The sequence below is a fragment of the Osmerus eperlanus genome, chromosome 5 (assembly GCF_963692335.1).
Source record: "Osmerus eperlanus chromosome 5, fOsmEpe2.1, whole genome shotgun sequence".
NCBI classification, from domain to species: Eukaryota; Metazoa; Chordata; class Actinopteri; order Osmeriformes; family Osmeridae; genus Osmerus; species Osmerus eperlanus.
In genome coordinates, this window is record NC_085022.1 from 7849146 (window position 1) to 7871671 (window position 22526).

Here is a 22526-nt window from a genome sequence, read left to right on the forward strand (position 1 = left end):
CATTGAGGAGCAGCGGTTCTACTCTGAGCCCCTCCCGGGTGACCGAGCTTCTCACCCTATCTCTAAGGGAGAGCCCGGACACCCTGCGGAGAAAACTCATTTCGGCCGCTTGTATTCGCGATCTCGTTCTTTCGTCACTACCCACAATTTGTGACCATAGGTGAGGGTAGGAACGTAGATTGACTGGTAAATAGAGAGCTTCCCCTTTCGACTCAGCTACTTCTTCACCACGACGGACCGATGCAGAGCCTGCATCACTGCGGACGCCGCACCGATACGCCAGTCGATCTCCTGCTCCATTCTTCCCTCACTCGTGAACAAGACCCCGAGATACTTGAACTCAAGTATCTCGGGATCTAGTTCAAGTATGTCGGGGTCTAGTTCAAGTATCTCTGGGTCTAGTTCAAGTATCTCGGGGTCTAGTTCAACGTCTTTGTCTGGTGACCAATATATTGTAACGACCCTGTGTTATAGTTATTGCTTTATTGTTTTCATGCATTCAGAGTTCAGGGCAGACAGTAATGTTGGGGGGATGTTGGGTAATCTCGCGGGGTTTGTGAAGTTATACGTAAGAGCTACTGTCTTGATATCTCTCTCTCTGTTTTGGCTTGAGAAGTGGAATGATATCTCTCTCTCTGTTTTGGCTTGAGAAGTGGAAAGACAGTGTATGAATTTCTGTTGCTAGCGTGATGATTTAGCGGCGTGGGCTGTGGCCAGAACAACAGCCCAGTTATACAACAGCCCTGGTAAATAAACAAGTATAAAGGCCGATTTATACTGCTCCGTTTTCACGGACACGGACACAGGGAACGCCCTCTCCGACATGGAACGCCCTCTCCCACGCCCTCTCCGAGCCCCACGGAGAGCTCTACGTGCACCTCCTGATTCTCCTGACTATCCGTCTGTCCGTCCGTCATTTTACGGATACCCCTTGGCTGTGATTGGTCGGTATTAAGAACCGCTTGCGTCAGGGGCGGGGGCGGGGTTGCCGTGATAAACAGGACGAACAGAATCCTTTGACCGCAATTGCTGTAAGTTTTTACAATTCATATCAGCTAAAAAGTACATATAAATCAGCATCTGAATTCAAATGTGACGAGAAATGGGCAGTGTAGTTGCTGAAAATGTGCGTATTTTATTGATGAAACGGCTAATTTGTCAATTTGCTCCGACTTCTCGATAACCTAGGTAAATAAACACTCGACGACGACTTACAAAAAAACGTTGAAATTGTTTTCAGCACCCACAGCCCTCGGAGTACAATACATTCAACGAATCCGTCCGACTCAGTCAGTCTGTCTGTCCGTAATGGAGTCGGAGTAGTATAATTTGGCCTTAACTGTGTACATCCAAGTCGCCTTGACTCGTTCATACGACCATAGTTACCTACCATTACTTCGGAATGGTCCAGGTATGCAAACAACCCATCAAAACCTCATCTGCTTACATTTCCAAAGGTCCAAAGTATCTAACCATGTCGAGTAGTTGTCCAAACAATGAATTATATCCACACATAGCCACGATCTTGTTGCTTCATTCTTCTTTCGCCAATTATTTTTATTTCAGTCTCTCACGCACTATCGCTCATAGGAGGAGATGTGGTTCGAGTACTTACGAGTGAATAGTCTTAAAATGGCCGCTACACTCTGCCCTTTCGATTGACACCTTGTTTGACCCAATAGGAGCTTCCATGTCCCATTGATATGGAGTCAAATTAGGGTCGATAATAATTTTCAGTCGCAGAAAAAGATTTACATCCGTAAAAAAAGTGTTTGTCAAAAATAATTCGCATAATACAACACTTTTTACGGATGCAAAACTATTTCTGCTCCTGCAAATCATTTTCTGCGACTGCAAATCTTTTTCTGCTCCTGAAAATCGTTTTCTGCTCCTGCTAATCGTTTTCTGCGACTGCAAATCTTTTTCTGCGACTGCAAATTATTATTGACCCTAATAGGGGTTATGCGGAGCGCCCAGCATTCGAACCGGAAAACAGATGTAATCGTTTCCGCTTCTCACTTCCGTACATATCTGCAGCGCTAGGTGATGCAAAGAACTTATATTGACAGAGAAGTTCAAGCATTTTATAAATTATATTACTCTCTACATTAGGCTAAGTGTGACAGGTAAGAATAAAGTGATGAGTTTATATAACGTTATAATAGCCTAACGTTAGACCGTTTCCCAGGAGGTAACCTAACGCTAGCTCCACACATTACAACGTTAGCCTACAGTACATACACAAATAAGTTATCAATGAAATATATGAATTCAGCAAATTAATTTAAGAAGCTCATTTTAATTTACATATCCATATAAATCATTATTCTGGTTTCTATGGCTAGGACCTGCAGTTCCTAGAAGGAATTAAGTTTACTAGCCTACTACTAGACAAAAAAAACGTTAAAGTTAGCAGGTGCATAAGATTACGCTACCGACAAAATTTACCTGTCAGGGTCTTTGGGAAAGCGATGAAAGGCATAAATACTGTCACATTGGTAGTTGTTGCAGTTGATTGCCGAACACTGCGTTCTTTGAGTCCACTTGGACTTCGTTGTCATATTGTGTCTCTTTCTGTGCAACTGTTATAACTAGCTAGTATGTAACTTTGTTACTATTAGTCCAGGCAAAGTAGCGTTTTACGACAGACTAAATGTATTTTTTTTTTTTTTGCAGCTTAGATCATTTCTATGAGGTGTCCAGAACAACATACTAAAAGTCCTAAGAAATCCTAGTTGAGAAAATATGTTAAATTCTCATCAATCCGAGATGTGTGCCAATAAGGCCAGGCAACATTACACCCCAATGGGGCTATTTTTTTTTCTTTACTCCTATCAAAATGAAACTTTACACACTGAAACTACCCATGACAAGTAAACAATTTTTGTATTACAAGTTCTTTAAAAATGAATGTTAATATGCAAATGAGCTATACACGAATCGAATATGCCCAAAATACACCCAAATAGGCTTAATTTTTTCCTTTACTCCTACCACAATAAAACTTAACATAGTAAAAGTATACATGAAAAGTAACTTTTTTTGTATTACAAGTTTCTTTTGAAATTAATTTGAATATGCACATGAGCTCCACACTTATTGAATATGCTCTAATTTGAATAGGCAGAAACACCATTCATATGACAAATACATCCAATCATCCTTCTGCCAATGACCTGATTGTCATTATTGGCATAAATCTCCCATCCAAAACATGCCACCCCCAGTCTTTTGGTCCATACGTTCACTTCCCCCTTTCCACTCCATCATTTGGTAAAAGACCCGAAGACTATGGAACTTTGCAGCTGTTGACGTTGGAGGGATAGTTACATTTATGCATTTAGCAGACACTTTTATCCAAAGCGACTTCCAAGAGAGAGCTTTACAAAAGTGCATAGGTCACTGATCATAACAACGAGATACAAACATTGCGGATAGCCAAAACATGAAGCATACATTGTGAAAAACCAAATAAGTCCCAAAGGGAAGAACCATAAGAGCATGTTTAGACAAGTTACAATTAAACAACATGAACTTCAGAAGTGCAAGAGTGTACCTGTATAAAAAGCAAGCAACAATAATATAATTCACAGCGAGTACAATAACTTTAAGTCAGTTACAACTAACCAACAAGAGCAACAAGTCTCTCAATAAGAGTCATTGTGATCCTGGAGGAAACTAACATCAGGTCCAGCCAATCATTCCTAAGTACCGGAACAAGTGCGTCTTCAGCCTTTTCTTGAACGTGGGGAGACAGTCAGTGTCTCTGATGGAGGTGGGGAATTGATTCCACCATTGGGGGGCCAGACAGGAGAAGAGCTTGTTTTGGGACCGGGCACTCTTGAGCGGTGGGACCACCTGACGGTTGTCAGAAGAAGACCGTAGTTGGTGGGTGGGGGTGTAAGGCTGGGGGAGAGACTTGATGTAGTCGGGTGCAGTCCCATTTACCGCTCGGAAAATAAACTGAGTCTCCACTATATTACGCTGCACCTCAAAATGCTTCTGACCTTAGATCACAATACTTTCTTTTAGCAATTTACAATTTTTATTGCTGCATACATAGCCTAACTCTTACATACATATACAGTACATTTGCCTCAACCCTTACTGTAGTTCTGGGCTTGTGCTATTGTTGTTCAGTTTCTGTGCAGGCATGAACAGGGGGGACAACCTGGATATTGAGCTCTGACAACCTGGATATTGAGCTCTGAGTAATGAGCTGTCTGAAAGAGCAGTGCAGCAGTGTCATTACACACTGCTGTGCCAGCTTTGCACGAACACTGACTGGAGGTCATGACGAAAGGTTCTGAATCACATAGCACTATCTGTGTAAAATACACAAAGAGACAATTAGACAAACATTGATACTGATGTATCCTCTGAAGTGTTTTTGAAGTGAATTTTGCTACTAGATAGACCCTACTAGACTAACCCTAGTAAAGTTGCTGGGGTAAGTTTGTTGACAAGGGGTTTCCTACAAGTCTATTACAATACGAGGTGAGGTATACCATACCAAATATGTTGCAATAGAAAGATTTACTGTCAATCAACTTTGCCCCAATTACCTTACTTCTCCACTAACAGGTAGACTATAGCCATTTATCAAGTGTCTCAGAAGAATGTTTACATAGTCGAGAACATGCTCATGGTCAAATGAAAGCAGTTGTAATGTACGCATGATGAACGCATGCTATTCTGCAGTCATTGAACTGGAACAGACTGCAAAATTGAACAGAATACCCAAACCCATCCCTAAACATTAGCCTACTCTCAAGCTGTGTGGTTTTTTATTCTTCTGCATGGACCTGTGACAAGCTGCTCTGACACTGATAGTACCGTTCAACCTGTCTTTGTTTGAAACTGGTGGACAAGAAGATACAGCATTCATCCATTCAGTACTTTTATCATTATTCTAACAATATTTTAGAAATCTGAAACACCTGACAGAACTGCAGTCTACATTAGACCTACAGTCGACACATTAGACCTACAGTCAGATGGATTACATAACGGTTGACCACACAGGACATCGTAGTAATTATACTGTTGGTACTATAACCCCATCGCTAAAATGCAGTCTTCGTTTGACTGTTTTAATCGTCTGCGAGCAAAAATAAAAGACTAAACTACTGATAGCATACAAGTCTATAGGCTAACACTATCGCTATATCCGATGCCATTAGCAAAAGCTACATATATTACATACCTTTATAATTATGAATGAATGAGGAGGCGTAAAACTTAAATACCTTGTCTAACAGAGTACTCGGGGCTCTGGACGTCCGTTTGGCAATACGGTGTACATCGGAAATTGTATTTAAGGGTAGCTCCTGTAAACACCGAAGGTGGCCATTACTACGCTGTGTTTACCTCAGTGGCGGACGGCCGGAAGTAGTTACATCTGTTTTGTAGAACCCGGAAGAATGTTGCGCATAACCCCTATTGGGTTAGGCTTCAAGCTGTGGTCCAATTCTGTCTTCCAGCTAATACCTACCACCTCTAGGCCTCTTCAGGCCTCTGTTTTCAAAACAAAATATAGGCGGAAATAGAAACTTTCACTTTCCTTGTGTTCAAGCTTCTATTACTCAACACCAGTAGGACTGACAGGGGTCCTGACAACAGGGGAAATAACTTCAGAGTGTCACCTTTCAAAAGAGACCATTTACATGCTCCAAATGTACTCCAAATGGTTCAAGAACAGCTTTCAATTTACTTTGGGTATGCTGTTTAGGCGTTTTCAGGCAAATTTAACAGGATTCCTACCTACTCTACCATGATTATTGTAAACCAGATAGAAAGCAAGAGGTGGGGAAGAAGGAGTAGGACAAGCCAGAGCTGAGGAGAAGGTCTCAGGAGATCAAGAATCCACAGAACAATGCTTCACAATTCCTTTTATACCCAAGAACTACTAGTCACACCACAATCTTGAACCTTAGTTATCGACATATGACTAGAAATGCTACAGTAACTTACACAATGATGTGTGAGAGCCATCAAGTTGAGACTCCATCCAGTAACTCCAGATTTTACCATATGAGAGGTGGGGGCAGGTTGATAGCCTTACAAGATCAGCCTTTATTCTTCTGCCCTAAGTAGTGCCCTAAGAGATTACATAAAATTCCACATTTCCACATGCAGAATTCACCTGCCATTAAATGAACATCTCACTGTATACAGCATCTATGCTCTGTTCAACAGGATCAGAATGTGCAAATCGTTTTTTATATTCATTATTGTCATGATGTCAGTGTAACTGACAATTCCACACAAGCCTGTAAATAAAAGTACATGGGGAGTGAACTACCAGTAGCTACCATACATAATTCTCTCCATACATTTCTGCGGCAGTGTCTTTTCATCATCTTAATCATCATCATCATCCTGTGATGAAAAGCATTCTGTTGGAGGTAACTGCTACTACAAGTTGAAATAGGCACCAATTGAAAGGCTATTTACTTTGTATCATGCCGAATATGATTAAAACCAAGGTTACGTAGAGGCTACAATTACAAGCGTATAGGCCTAAGCAAAATATGCCTTACCTGTTCGTAGTATTTTTTAATATTTAATATTACATTTAACATGCTATTTTATTTTAATTTTAAGTCCACCACTTTTTCTCCTGTAATATTAACGGACAGTGGGGTTAAATGTTCAATGTATGGACTGGCTATTGCATTCAAATGTATGCATTGACTCGGCAGCAATTGTCTCCCACGCCAATTGTATACGCTGCTACAGCCGTGTTGCTTTTTTCCGGAATATGTGCTTAGATTGACCATCAACATGAAATAAAACTTATATCTGAAGTGTGGTGAAGTAGGGCAACGTTTTTTGTCGCCGGGTGCCATGGTGGATCCTAGTATCGGAGCTCCATTGATGTTGGCTTTTAATAGTTCTCATGCCCTTGCTTAACTCAGAGTTGACGTAGGATACTCCGAGTTGACTTAACAAATTCAAATTTTCTGGAACCGAAAAGTCGGAGTTACCCATTTTAGAGTAGATCAACTCAGAGTTCAGGGTTAGTGTCATGGTTTGTTAAACCCGCTACCTGGAATACCCCCCTGGTCTACTCACAGCATACCCGTGTCTACTCCTCTCTGCTGTCAGTTCTCCTCCCTCTCCAACCCTACATCTGAATCCACTCTTAGCAGGAGCAACACACAGTGGAGCTGACCTACATACACTGTATAGTAGCAGAGCGATGGAGATAAAGACACACACATTTCCGCACACAAATGGAAGCCCACCTTCACACACATGATTAAATTCTGGTTCTCAGGTGAACTCACGTGCATGCACTTACACATATGTGACTTTGCCCAGCCATATTTTCAGGTCTCATGCATACTTCAACTCTGAGCGTTGTTAGTTTCCAGTTAAGCTCTGTAGAAAGCAGCTGGGCTTCACTACATATCTTATCTGAATCCATATTTCTTCCTGTACTGTACAAGGCAGCCTCAAGGCAGAGAAATGCTGGAGTATTTAAATCTCCCTTGTCATCTTTCCCACTCATCACATCTATCCAGCTGTTCTGTCCTCCCCACCCCCAACCCACATCCCCCACCCAACTGCCCAATCCCCCACAGGCCCCCTCATCTGACTTCTTGAACTCATGGCGTAGTGTCACCAAGGTGCCTGGTGGGCTAGGATTCAAGCCCATGTCAGCTGCATGTCTGCTGTGTGCTCTGCCAACAGGCAGACAAGTTCTACTGTACACATGGTTACCTACACAGCATGCCCACTGGGTTGCCATGGCTGCTGTTTCCAGTAGAACTAGCAATGCAAAACTGCTACTGGAGGGCTCTCTAAACACCCAGAGATACAGAATATTGCCTGAGATCCACCATTTGGTCACAGGAATTCAGAATGTTACCTAATCCGCTAAACTGACCCTTGTAAGTATGTAGAACACAGCAGGCATCAAACCCAGATTTCTCACTAGCTTTGCTAAAGCGGCTGCCATTAGACCAAGAAGACATCCAGGTGGTCTTAGGGTGACAGTGACAGGACAATGTCAGGGTGACATGTCTGCCAGTGTCAGACATGGTGAATACAGGAGCCTAGCCAGCCACCGTCTCCACTGTTACATCACACCATATCCACTGTTACATCACATCACAAAGCTCATAAGGCTGCTGGATAGATACGTACTGTAGGCTTGTGTGTGTAGGCTATATGTCTGTTACTGTATAGAAGTCAACTATGTAAATCTAGGCCTTGTATGTGGCATAGACTCCCTGTCGTTGCCATGGTTCCCAGATCCATGAGATAATTGGCTTACGGGATCTGTGACTTGGTTGGTGCTCGGTGGGGATTCCGAAGCTGTGTATGTATGAAGGAGGGGGGGGGGGAGGGGGGTCCTCATAAAATGGTCCTCAACTAGTTTCTACCATAGTCGTTAGGGGAGAATGTCAGTTCATGAGAGGCCTCTCTGTAGTGCTGCATTGTATGAAGAAATGCATTTTGTGTCACCATTCAAATGTTGAATGTTTTATCCCTTGTATCAAAGCACAAAGAGACCTGTCTGACATCCTGTGCACTGTTCAATTGATCTATCCTGATCTGCTGATATCTGTTATTTCCTGAACGATCGTGCATTTTGGTTTTAATGAGTATCTTGATGCTCCAGCTGGTATTTTACCCATTAAAGATCGCAGGAATTTGTCAGTGAGGCTGTCTGCTGTAGACGCATTCTATAGGAATGGTATTCCAGGGGGACCCCCACCCCCTTCCCTTAGCACTCAAAGCTCTCAATCCATCTCAATGCATTCAGTTTCACTGATTTCAAGTAAAGCTTAAAAATTCCATGATATTACATGTATACCTTCTATAATGTTGTATTAATATTACCATAGACCTATGTTATTTTTTTTTATTTTTTTTTGTCATTTAGCAGACACTCTTATCCAGAGCGACTTACAGTAAGTACAGGACATTCCCCCCGAACCAAGTAGAGTGAAGTGCCTTGCCCAAGGACACAACATCATTTGGCGTGGCTGGGAATCGAACTGGCAACCTTCAGATTACTAGCCCGACTCCCTCACCGCTCAGCCATCTGACTCCGACACTGTAACACATTACCATTGCCCTACAGTAGTACCAACAGTATAACAAATTATACATAGACCGCTAGTAATACTCCTGCTACATTATTAGTTGTGACATCATTGGTCGGTGATTGATCAACGAAGGGTTTTAAAATAGGACAAACATGAAAAAGCTCTAGATCAAGGTGACTCTTTAGCCAATTAAAATGCTAAATCCCTTCCTTTAGGACTGGGTAGTCGGTGTCATTTTCCCAAACACTCTCGTTCTCCAGGAATTCTCCCACATTCCTTTGATGATTAGAAATGTCCTCACAAGCACGTTCGTCTACAGAAACACGCTTACACGCGCGCACACACACACACACACACACACACACACACACACACACACACACACACACACACACTGGGCGTCAGATCATTTCACAACCAAAAACAACTTGCAGTGACAAATTTAGACTTCTTTGCTGAGGTTGCCTAGCAACACAAAAGGGTTTGTTTCCGATACAGCTGTTCCTTGGGAAGTGAGGGGTTAAGCATGCCGCTTTCCTGCGTTCCTACAGAAAAAAATATTTATGCATGTTTAATTTAGGCTGTATTTAATAAAATACTTCTGTATTTTTCCCAGTTAGTAATGTTTGGCACCCACAAATCCATCACGTTGCCTGACATCCACAGAGATTCTAAAATCAGTGTTTAGGCAATCAAGTCTGAACTGAAATCAGAGTGACTAGCAGAGTTGTTGAGGGTAATTATATGGGTGGGGGATGAAGCAGAGGTTATCATTTTGAGAGGAACACAAGTGACACATTCTTGCTCCCACTCAAGAAATGATGTGTTGTGTACATTCTTCCGATCTCTCCCTCTCTCTCTTTCTTTCTCTCTCTCTCTCTCTCTCTCATTTAATCCCCCCCCGCGCAGTTTGCTCTATGATAGTGTGTGCCTCGTGTCAAAGGGCTTTTCTGTGGAATATGGGAGAGAGGAAAACAAGGAGAGAAAGAGCAGAGCGAGAGTAGTAGAGAGCAGAGAGAGAGAGAGAGAGAGCCTACAGTGAAGGAAATTGAAAGAGTGCTGAGCAAGAAATAAAACGAGAAAGAGTGAGAGTGAGTGAAAAGAGAGAGAGGATGTGTGTGTGCGGAGCAGCGCGCTAAGCTGCCATCCTCCCGGTGATATGAGGAATCATGTGGCGTGGTTCCCCTGCTCGCCAGCTTCTCTTCCTGTCACTCTGCATGCATAACGCTGCTCTGCTCTCTCTATACCAAACTCGGATCTACTTCGCTCTCCAGAGTGCTTTTCCAGCCCTGTTTTCAAGCCTGCCTAGTTTGAAAATGAACCGTTAAGCAATAAGGAGTCACGGGGTCAATATGAAGTCTTTTTTAAATGCCTTGAAGAAAGAAGGTAAGACACTTACTGTACTGTAGGGCAGGATAGATTTACAAGGTTTTTGTTTTTGTGTGGGCTGATATAAACTTTCTGACGAGACAGAAACGGAATGGTTTGGTGCTTGTTTCTCATCAGTCACTCAGGTTTATTCTACTATACAATGATTGTGTTTCCTCAAAACAAAGGCAATTTACTGATCAAAATGTAAAGCATGTTTAATGTGTTTCCTCAAAACAAAGGCAATTTACTGATCAAAATGTAAAGCATGTTTAATGTGAATCAGTGGGATTCACAAGTGATCAGAGTGATGCCAACAAAGTTACCGAAACACAATTCAATGAATTTTTTGTTCTGTTACAGTTAATTACAGCCAATACTGTAACTCTCTTTACCTTTATGCAAATGTTGACAGCTCCAGCTTTTCATAATTAGCATCAAAGAGTCTCAGGGGAATAGAAACTGTTTCCCTGTGTGTGTCCCTTAGAAACTACTGAAACAAGTCACCGATCTGTGCAGTGATGTGTGCACTTTAATCATTGTTGAATTAGTAATTCTGTATGAGACTTGAAATAAAAGTCTTTAAGAGCAGTGGTGTTTGTTGTGGTCCCCTCCCTGGTGGAACATTCTTTGTCTTACAGTGGTGTTGTAGCTTTCTTATTAGTGATAGGCCATCCGGATGTTACCTCTGGAGAGGCCAAAGGACTGGGTGGAAGAGGCAGAGAGAGTTGAGACATGGGGAGGACAAGATAAAAAAAGAGTACACCACTATCTCATGTGAGCACTCTGAATGACCCTACTCTCCAGGGTTTAACTCTGTTTATACTGATACCATGTGTTCTCCTCTGACTTGCTGTAACCTAGGCAGCAGAGACATACCCATTAACCCTGGCTAGGAGGGGGGAGCAGAAGGGTTGATGTAGGGTGGGGTGCAGGGAAGCGAAGGGAGTGACCTGGAGGATGCAGGATGGTGACCCCAGTATCACATACTGTACTGTGTGTTACACTTCTGAGATAGATTTGAGGTTGTCAGTACATCATAGTAATCTACAATAATGCACTACTCCTGCTATGTGATCTAATTTATTTTTCCTTCTTACCCTTCTTTTTCTACCTACTCTACCACATACTCTCTCTGTGTTCATACCTATCTCTGTCTGAACCTCCTGTCCTCTCTCTCCTCCACATGCCCTGTTTTGTTCTCTGCCATTCTCTCTCACTCCCCCTCAACCCCCCCCACCTCACACCACACATACTCCCTCCTCCTCTTCTTCTCCCCTCTCCATCCCCCCTTTCTCCCTCCTTCGCCCTCCGCACCCCCCATCTTCCATCTTTGTTATTTTTTCCCCGTCTCTCTCTCTCCACTCTTCTTCTCCATCTCCCTGCTTCTTCCACCTCTTCACTCCTGCTCCCCTTCGTCATCCCTCCATCCTGCAACCCCCCCCCCCCTCCCTTCAGTGCCTTTCAGGGAGCCGCCGTCCCAGCAGCCCCTTCGCCAGCAGCCCCCCCGCAGCTCCCTTGCGGCCCCCCGCGTGCTGCTGCGCTCCAACAGCGACAACAACCTCAACGTCCACTCCTTCAAGCTGCCTCCGGACCGCTCTCCGCTACCCTCCCCGTCTGCCTCCCCCCTGCGCAGCCTCTCCCCTCGCAGACCCCCCCAGATGCAGAGCAGCCCCAACGGCACCATCAAGACTGTTGGCGGGGTCAAGGGCGGGCGTCCTCCGCCCAGGAGCCGCTCCCCCTCCCTGGGGCGTCTGGGGGAAGAGGGGCGGAGACACCCCCCTCAGCGCCAGCCCAGGTGAGTAGCATGGAGCACGCCATGACTTATGTGGTGGCAATGTAGCCCAAAACAAGATGGAGGAACAGAAAGTACGCATTGAGCGTCATATGCAGGCTTAACTCATCACACCAAACAAACACATTCACTGAGTGCTTCATCAAGTCTATTTTTGTCAATAATTTTTTTTGGGGGGGGGGGGTTGTATTTGGAGATATTATTGTCTACAGTCACTATTCTATTCCTAGAGCCAAACTCAGGATGTGTGTGAGCCTGCAAACCTAAAGCCTTTGAGTTTGAGGTTTTGAGATCTCAAACAAGATTACACATTGCAGGATACTTCATTTATTTGAGTACAAGACTTGATCTGACATCCCTTTGCACAGAATAAACACCTGCATGTCTTGGGCCTCCTGGTCTCTTCACCTTGCATAGTGGAACAAAGAGGAACTATGTAGGTTTTACTATTATTATAATTAGACCAATACGCTGTTCTTATTGGTCCAGAGAAGTTCTCAGAAGTCTGCAAAAACGTTTGCAGACTTCTAAAAGTTCACAGAGGTCTGCAAAAGTTTTTTTACGGTCCTAGCAACAAGCAGTTGCCTTGGAGATGTAGCGATTGACCTTGACAACATGGTCTGCTCTAGATTCGTCGTGTTTGATTTGGGATTTTCCCACGTATTGTTGTAATATATAAGAAACCAAATATGGACTTTTCAACGGTCTCGGTCAACAAATGTTTTAACAAATCTCTGCTTACAAAGGCGTTTCTGTGAAAAGTCCACATTTGCAGTTTATCATTTAGTCAGTAGAAGGAAGGTGTGTGTGTGTACTGTTTGATAGTTTGAGAAAGTGTGTGTGTAGTGTTTGGAAGTTTGAGAAGGTGTGTGCAGTGTTTGGTAGTTTGTGGAAGTGTTTGTGTAGTGTTTGGTAGTTTGTGGAGGTGTGTGTATGCATTGTTTGTTAGTTTGAGAAGGTGTGAGTTTGAAGAGGGCTAGGCAAATGTCCCTCTGACTCTGTGTTTACATCTGAATATGAATTTTGTGGCACCAGTGCTGATAGCACCGTCTGCCCCAACAATGTCTCAGTCTCAGCCAACAACTGTGCGATTTCCTCACCTAACACCCGGTGGTCTAGTGAGACCAGGTTCTAGCACAGTAAGTGGGCCATGCCAATTACTCACTTAAACGAAAACGAAAAAGGGAATAAAATTAAACGAAATTGATTCTATAAATGTCAGAAGGGATCATGTGACTGTTCCTATTGAAAGTTGGCCTTTCCCTGCCCTTGCCTTTTTCTGGGTTCATCCTGCGTCAGGCTTGTTGCTCTGACAGCTAGCTACCTAGCTCGCCCTCTCTACAAACAGTGCACCGGTTAGGTATACTCATCCTAAGCCCTTCTGGCTCCATGTATAACTGGCTCTCTCAAAGGAGAGAGCAGCTAAAAAATTGGGACACAGTCCCTAGTTACGGGAGTGGTTGCTATGGCCATTGCCGTATGGTGCATATGTTTTTTCAGCAATGAGCTTGTCCGTGGTGTATTAAATAATATGCTTTAACTGGAGACAACCCAGCCAAGCGCTAACAGCTGTAGAGTGTTCTGTGGATGGGATCCAGTAATTGCTGGTTGATAGCTCGGTTATCTCTGTGGACAGAGGCAAATCTCCTCATTTAACTGCCAACACAAACGATATGTCCATCACATGATTCAAACCGAGAGACCGTCTGTGACAGACAGTCTGTATGTACGCTCAATACAAGTCTACTGTATTGTTCACCTATATCCATAGCGGAAGTGCTGTATGAGCTCGATGGTGGATCTTCTCACACAGTCTCCCAGGCACAGGCTGGTCATGTGATCTAGGTCAATCTCCTGCTTTTCATTTGCTCGCAAGTATTTCAAATTATTTCTCTCTCTTTCTCTCTCTCTCTTTCTCATGTGTATATATACAGTATATATACACACACATATGTGTATATACAGTATATATAATGATGATGATAATGTTGATAAAGAAAGATCCTGAACAGAACTGGAGCCTGCTCCTGCTGGTTCCTCCTGCTCTACCATGGGCTCTTATGTGGGGGACCTATTTTCTTGTGCCCTTTCATAAATACCTCTACCCACGCCTGCTCATTTTCCAAATTTAAAACCTTTATGTAATCACCTTCGTCTAGGCCTGGAGGCCTGCTTTATATTTCTTTTTGTTTGTTGTTAACCAACAATCAGGGTTTATAGTTAGGCTAAACCAATAATTGTCAGTTAGCCTTGTTTGAATATCATTATAATATAAATATAGTTATAGCACATAGTTTCTAGCCGCCTCTCACTGTCTCTGGATTATTTATCACATCAGCATATAGTGGGAGTCAGGTGGTTGAGCGGTGAGGGAGTCGGGCTAGTAATCTGAAGGTTGCCAGTTTGATTCCCGGCCGTGCCAAATGACGTTGTGTCCTTGGGCAAGGCACTTCACCCTACTTGCCTCGGGGGGAATGTCCCTGTACTTACTGTAAGTCGCTCTGGATAAGAGCGTCTGCTAAAATGACTAAATGTAAATATGTCTTTATATATTATTAATCCTGTTCATAAGCATCTCTTGTTTCTCATACCATCTCTTGCACATGTTCCTGGCACGATTCCCTAGCCATACAGCCATATAGATCATAGACCATTCCTCAAGCTACCTCACAGTATCATGATGACCTACCCACAGCTATGTAGATTAGCCTGGTGGAGGTATGAAATAACTATTGCCTTACATAAATTGAGGCACATTTGCCTAAATTGAGGCATATTTACCTGCAATTAAGCCTTCTCAGCCTCCCCAACCTTCTCTGACCTCCCAATCCTCTCCCCATACTCCATCCTTCCCACCCTTGCCCAGCCTCCCTACCTCCCCCCATATTCCCTAAATCCTCCTCCCCCTTTCCATCCTCCCCCTTTCCTCCCTCCATCCATTCCCAGTCTCCACCTATCTTCTTCAACCTCCTCCCCCCATCCTCCATCTGGCTTCTCCTCTCCTCAGCCTCCGCAGTATTTCACCATCCCCCATATTCCAGCAAATCCTGTGTAAGAGCTGGTGTGTGTTTGTGACGGTGTGTATGAGCTGATGCATGTTTGTGATGGTATGTGTAAGCTAGTGTGTGTTTGAGATGGTGTGTAGGAGCTGGTGTGTGTTTGTAAGTGCATTTGTGTGTTTTTTGTGAGAGAGGGGGTAAACATGCCTGTATAAGCTAGTTCATGTGTTTTTTTTACAATGTCTGTGACAGGGTTTGTATAGTGTTTATGAACTAGTAAGAACAGTATGTCTGTGAGAAAAAGTGTGTGTGTGTTTGTGACAGTGTGTACGCGTGACTGTGTGTGTGTGAGATAACAAGTGTGTGTGACAGAGGACAGCTTGGCTGTGAGAGAGGCAGGAAGCAGCTGTCAGTCACCCTTCCCAGCGCTCTTCACCCTTGCACCATGACGATTAGCAACCGCAGTCATGACTAAAAGGTCAATGATTGGTTTAACTGCTGCCATTTACGGTAGAAAGGTCACAATTTCTATTGCGCGACTTTGAGACTATTTAACTTTTTTGTTGGCTTACAGTGTTGCGCTTCGAATAATTGAACTAATTTCAATAATTGACTCTGCAGAGACAAAACCATTAGGCTATACTACTAACGTTAGGATCACAATTTTGTGAATATGACAGCACTCCTGAATCTGAGCTTACTAGGGCTAGGTTGCATAAAGACCATGCTATGTAATGAGATACTGTAATGCTAGGTATCATCAGTGTAACGACAGTTATTGCTACAGACTGTGCAAAGCAGTGTACTGAACAATATTATAACAAGCTGATGTGAAGAGGTCGACACATGAAGCAGATCTATAGGTCTGTGCTAGCTCTTTAGCTTGAGAGATGCCTTTGGCTGTGACTTTGACAGAGTCTCTGTAGAGCCCAGGGCACGTGTAGCTACTCTGCCCCATATACCACTGCTCTGCTGGGCTGCCTGTGTCACACTGGGTACCTGATCAGGGGGGAGGGGGGGTTGAGGGGGAGGGTTAAAACAAGCTTTCTGGAGCTGGAGCAAAGGGCTGAACTACTCTCTGGAACTGGCACTGGGGTGAGGGTTAAGGTTAGACTGAGATTGGTACTGAGGTTATGTTTGGTTAAACCCAGCTTTCTAGGGCTGGGCTAGGGGCTAGACTGGGACTTGAACTGGGGTTGGGCTAGACCAGCTTTATGGGGATGCAGGCAGGGGGTTGTATTGGTCCAGGACTGGGGCTTGGGGGCTAGACTGGCCATTTTAGGTTTCACTAGGCAATCTGGAACTAGGGATAAACTGTCTAGGACTGGGCACTAGAAATTACTGTCTAAGGACTGGAACCTACACCATGTTCTATAAAGTGAAAGGGGAAAACTGAACATTAAATTCAAGCTGATTTGAGAATTCTAGAGTCAATATCTTCAGCAGTTGAAATCTCCACACATTCTTATTCTCACTTTTGCTTTTTGCTTACTCACAGAAAAGTATTTTGGGCCTCCTCCCCTACCTTAGAATAGCCAGCCTAATTACTTCACCTCTGCTGTGGGGCCCCACAGCAGGGGCGTGTGGGGCTCTCTCCTCATTGGCCAGAAAGATTTTAAAAGCTGAGTGGATAATTTCTCTGATTGGTTGTCCTGCCCATGATTGTGTTGTGGAGAGGATCTCTGTCTTTGTGGATGGTAGTGTGTGTGTGTGGGGGATAAAGAACAGAGGCCTGTTCCATAAAGCGAGTTTACTGAATAATCCAGGCTTATGTCAATTAGTCGGACCCATTTCTAGTTCATTCGGTTCCATAAAGCCAGCTCAATGTAGTTCGAACTCAGTTACTATGGCAACTTATGCTTCGAAACTAGCCTGAGGCCTGTTCCATAAAGCGAGTTTACGGAATAAGCCAGACTTATGTCAGTTAGTCTGACTTATTTCTAGTTCATTCGGTTCCATAAAGCTAGCTCAATGTAGTTCGAACTAGGTTACTATGGTAACTTATGCTTCGAAACTAGCCTGGTCCGGGTCAGGCTAATTGTCAGGCTTAGACCGTGTTCTTGCTTAACCAGACGTTCCTGTAACACTGACCCAATGGGAAAACGATAATTTACCACGGACATTCTCATTTTCTTATTCTCATAAGTTCAATATGTAGGCTACATTTATAGAAAATCAACTTAAATACATAGGCTACAACCTTTTGCCTGATGCAATAAACAATGATGAACACTGATTTGATACACACCATAGCCTACGTTAAACGTATGTCTATATGGTAGTTTGTGAAATGTTTAGGCATCAGGCATAGGCCTATATCTCAATCTAAATTTTCAGAGTTTAATTATCATAGCTACATATTTGTTAACAATTGCCTACAATTGCAAAACAAACCTAAATCCATACATCTATCCTCCATTTTCCCGACACAAAAACCATGTTAAAAAGTTAGGCTAACCTACTGCCTGGATAATGTATTGCTTAATAGTAGGCTATTTATTTAAAGGGGTAATTGATTGCAAAACCGATTTAACTTGTCATAGTTGAATAACGACAGTTTGGTGGGTAAAATGGACATACAGTGAACCCAGTACCGCCGCTCCCATAACGCGCACTACGCGCTGTGCGTAGGGCACCAAGTCCTGAGGGGGCACCAAAAAATTGCCAACTCAAAAATCATCATAGTACTAATAATTATAATGCCGATATTATATCAGTATATAAATATTAGGCACCTTTTAGGCATGTATATCACAAAACAGGCAGAACAAGAGATATATTTAATTGCTAAAAAAAAGTTACGATGGTGCCCCCCCCCCAAAAAAAAACAAAAACAAAAAAAACAAATACACACTCAACTTCCCAAGCTCGCCGTGGGTGCCCTGTCCTATCTCAGTGGCCTGACGAACTTTGACAGTAGGGTCAACTTTTCGAAAATGGCCTCAAAAAGACATCAGGAGTCAGGGGCAGAAATAAGAAAGAGAAAGAAACTGCGAAATGATGCCCGTGCATCACTTTCAGGTAAGTCCATGTTTAATCATTGTTAAATACGGGAAATGTGCTGCTAATTTAATGGTTAGCCTATATACACCTCGAACTAGCTGACGTTATTGCTAATGTTAGCACACTAAAATATGTTAGGTGCAAGCTAAATTGAGATTTTACTGTTAAACATTATCTATGCATTTTACAAGTAACTGACGCCAGCTAGCTAGCTGTTACTTTACTTTACATTCTATGATGCTTTTATATTCGATTTATCAAATAGTTTTTAAATGAGTAATAAAGGTGGAGCACCTTGGCTGCATGCTTTCAGTTTTAAATGTTTATAATTTGGAAAACCAGGATAAGAAACTGAAGCATTAAGAGACAAAATACATCACCTTCACTAGACAAGGTTTTAGCAATTGAAAAACGGCTGTTTATTTTACATGAAGCTCATAAACAATTTTGCGCTCAAATAAAGGCCAACATTTTTCGCTTGCGCGTGTTGCGCGCTCGCATTACGTTGGAAACTCCGTAACTAGCATCACATCAAACACAGAATGTGGATGCATTGGCATCGCAGCTGTGATGGCGTATACGGGGGCCGCATACTGTTCTGGTGGGCCGGTCTGAATCAAAGTCCAGGGCCTATTTTTACTCCCAGTCCGTCCCTGCCAAGCCCTGATCAACCACCCTCAACCAGCTGTTTAGGGACAGATACACAGCAGAGAACCACCACCTCTGAATAGGTGTTAAGGCCGATTTATACTTCTCCGTTTTTACTGAGACGGACACAGGGAACGCCCTCTCCGACGAGAAATTCCCTCTCCGTGCCCTCTCCGAGCCCCTCGGAGAGCTCTACGTGCACCTCCTGATTTTCCTGACTATCCGTCGGTCCGTCCGTCATTTTACGGAAACCCCTTGGCTGTGATTGGTCCGTATTAAGAACCGCTTGCGTCAGGGGCGGGGTTGCCATGATAAACAGGACGAACAGAATCCTTTGACCGCCATTGCTGTAAGTTGTTACAATTCATATTTCAGCTAAACAGTACATGTAAATCAGCATCTGAATTAAAATGTGGCGAGAAATGGGGAGTGTAGTTGCTGAAAATGTGCGTATTTTATTGATGAAACGGCTAATTTGTAAATTTGCTCCGACTTTTCGATAACCTAGCTAGCATCGCAGTGCAGCGCCACCTACTCTTCTGGCAGTGAAGTGTTTTCAGCACCCACAGCCTTCGGAGTACTATAAATTTAACCAATCCGTCCATCCGTCTGTCCGTAACGGAGTCGGAGAAGTATAATTCGGCCGTTACATTGTGATGCTGCTGTTGTGTTAGGCTATTGGTATTGAGTTATATGTTTGGTAATAAAAAGTTAAACTGACAAAAACAATCTGTTTTTTTTAGGGGGGGGGGGGGCATCATAAAGGAATTATGCTTAGGGCACCAAAATGGCTAGCAGTGGCACTGAGTGAACCTCAAAGTCCATTGACACCTCTTTCCTATCTAAATCTCACAACTTGAAACTGCAGCTGTAAAACGATCCGTTTTGAAAAAGCTGTATTTGTGACGTCACAAATATAGCATCAGCTTTGTCACGCCCCAACATTTATACAGACCAGCCCTCTGGTGTTCTGGCCCATGATCTCAGACACTAGTTTAGCTACGCGCTGCTCTGTGTACTTCCACGCGAACAACAAAGGAGAAAGTTTGAACGTTTTTAAAGTATATTGAAAATGAACCCTCGTAAATGCAGTGTTCCAGGCTGTACTGGGCATGCTGACACTTTTCATAATCTTCCCAAGGAACCAGACACTCGACGGGCATGGCTGCAGAGCTGCCAACTCTCACGGTTTCGCCGTGTGACACACGCATTTCAAACATTTCTCACGCTCTCATGCCACACATTGTATATCTCACGCTGAAAAGGCAACGGCAAACAAGCTAACGTTGTAAACAGTAACGGACGAAGCGCAGGTTAACGGAGTGAAGCATCATTGACGCGCAAACAGCCGTGTAAACTCGCCTGGAGGGGGGGGAGTGAAGCTTGCGAAAGCTCGCCGTAAATGAGTTGTACAAACTGCATCTCATGAAAAAAGTGTCAAAAACTGACCGAGAGATGTGTAGGCCTATTTAGGGTAGAAGAATAAAGGCTAATCTTGAAAAAGATTTACTGGAACACCAGTTACAGGAGGATGCATGGTCACAGGGTATGTTAATAGTAGGAACAATAACCTATATGAATATTAATTGTTGAATTTCTATTTTTACCAAGAGATGGTGTACTGAAGAAAGGCTGATCTTGTAAGGCTATCAACCTGCCCCCACCTCTCATATGGTAAAATATGGAGTTACTGGATGGAGTCTCAACTTGATGGCTCTCACACATCATTGTGTAACTTACTGTAGCATTGCTAGTCATGTTGATAAGTAAGGGTCAAGATTGTGGTGTGATTGTAGTTGTTCTTGGGTATAAAAGGAATTGTGAAGCATTGTTCTGTGGATTCTTGATCTCCTGAGACCTTTTCAGCTCTGGCATGTCCTACTCCTTTTTCCTCACCTCTTGCTTTCTATCTCTGGTTTACAATAATCATGGTAGAGTAGGTAAGAGTTAACCTTCATTGATTTCATTCATTTGCATAGGTGGCGCTAGGGAGGGGCTAGTAGGTGCTTCAGCACCCCCAAGAAAGACCAAAGCACCCCGATAGCACACCCAAAAATATTGCTCATTTATTAATAGTGTTCAGGCCCGGAGTGGCCATCGGGAGAAAAAGGGAGAATTCCCGGTGGGCTGCTCTGCCCGCTCATAAATTGGGCCAGCAGATCGCCTGCTTTCTCTTTGTTTTTTCACACACCGAATTAAACGAGTTTGTTAAGTTACTGTGTGACTGATAAGTAAGCTAATAGGCTACACTAGGTTTTAATCTAAATAATGCCAATTCATTGGCATATAATCGTCTGGTAAATGAGTATAGCTACATTATTTTACAAATGTAGGCTATATAAAAAGGCCCCTGCTCGCAGGTCCCTCCTACCAGAATTCTACTTCTCAGTAAACTACTTGCCACACAACTGTTTTGTGTTTACAATCATATCCTTTTTCATATCCATTTTATAGATCCTGCTTCCCACTGCCTAGTTTGTGTCTTCTAACTTGCAATGTACAGTGCTTGGTTTTAGTAGCCTTCCCTTTGTGAATGGCTAGTGAAAAACATCTAATAAATGATGACATTTTGATTGGTTCCATCACAATTATTTTAAACAAAAAACTATAATGATATATTTAACAAAAGGTAGAAAAAAAGAAAGAAAGTGATCATTTAAATAAGAGTTTTAACAAGTTTGAGGCTTGATCATGAAAACAGGTCAGGGATGTTTAAGGCAGGCAGCATTTTGGGTAAACATTAAGATTAATTTGTGTAATGATAATAAATGATCAAACATTAGGAATGGCAAAAACTGTCACTGTCACTTATAATAACATTACCACTTATACAAAGAAATACCAATGCTTCATTGGTGGCCAAGCCGCGAAGCGGCGAAGCCACTTAAGTGTTTCTACCTTTTCTTATTGGTGGCCAAGCCGCGAAGCGGCGAAGCCACTTAAGTGTTTCTACCTTTTCTTACTGGTGGCCAAGCCGCGAAGCGGCGAAGCCACTTAAGTGTTTCTACCTTTTCTTATTGGTGGCCAAGCCGCGAAGCGGCGAAGCCACTTAAGTGTTTCTACCTTTTCTTATTAGGGGCCAAGCAGCGAAGCTGCGAGGCACCTATTGTTATTGTTAGTATTATTATTATTAGGGGCCAAGCAGCGAAGCTTGGCCCCTTGTTATTGTTAGTATTATTATTATTATTATTATTATTATACTTCTTAAGACTGGGTGTCTATGGCAGGCCCTAGAAACGCTTGGTCGAAAGTTGTGAAATTTGGCACACTCATTAGGGACAGTCCCCTGGTCCAATTCACAAAGTTTCATGTCCCATACTTGGGCACTCTAGCGCCACCAATGGGTCAAAGTTGGACTTGTGTTTACACACGCAACTTTTGAACCGTATGACCCATTTTAAAAAATGAGGTACCATTGGATTCCCTGGACCAAGACGAGTTCAACGCACCCTATGGGGTCAATTTCCGGTTATATAGATTTTCCGCTATTTCCGGTTTTATCAAATACCTTTGAAAGCCTACTCCTCCTACAATCTTTGTCAAATCTTCTTCAAAATTACCAGATATGCTCTTCAGACCAAGCCGCACAAAAGTTATGGTAGAGCATTTTGATACCCACAAACGTTTGTCCGTGACAGCTAATCAAAATCA

At 43.1% G+C, this 22526-nt stretch overlaps 1 protein-coding gene across 1 annotated transcript in view; it reads left to right on the plus strand.

Moving 5' to 3' along the window:
* shank2b (SH3 and multiple ankyrin repeat domains 2b) overlaps window positions 1-22526 on the plus strand; it is a 201011-nt gene that overhangs the window by 65355 nt on the left and 113130 nt on the right. Inside the window, exon 10 of the mRNA XM_062461519.1 lies at window positions 11889-12228. Coding sequence (XP_062317503.1) covers window positions 11889-12228 — 340 coding nt within the window. The remainder of the gene's footprint in view (window positions 1-11888; window positions 12229-22526) is intronic.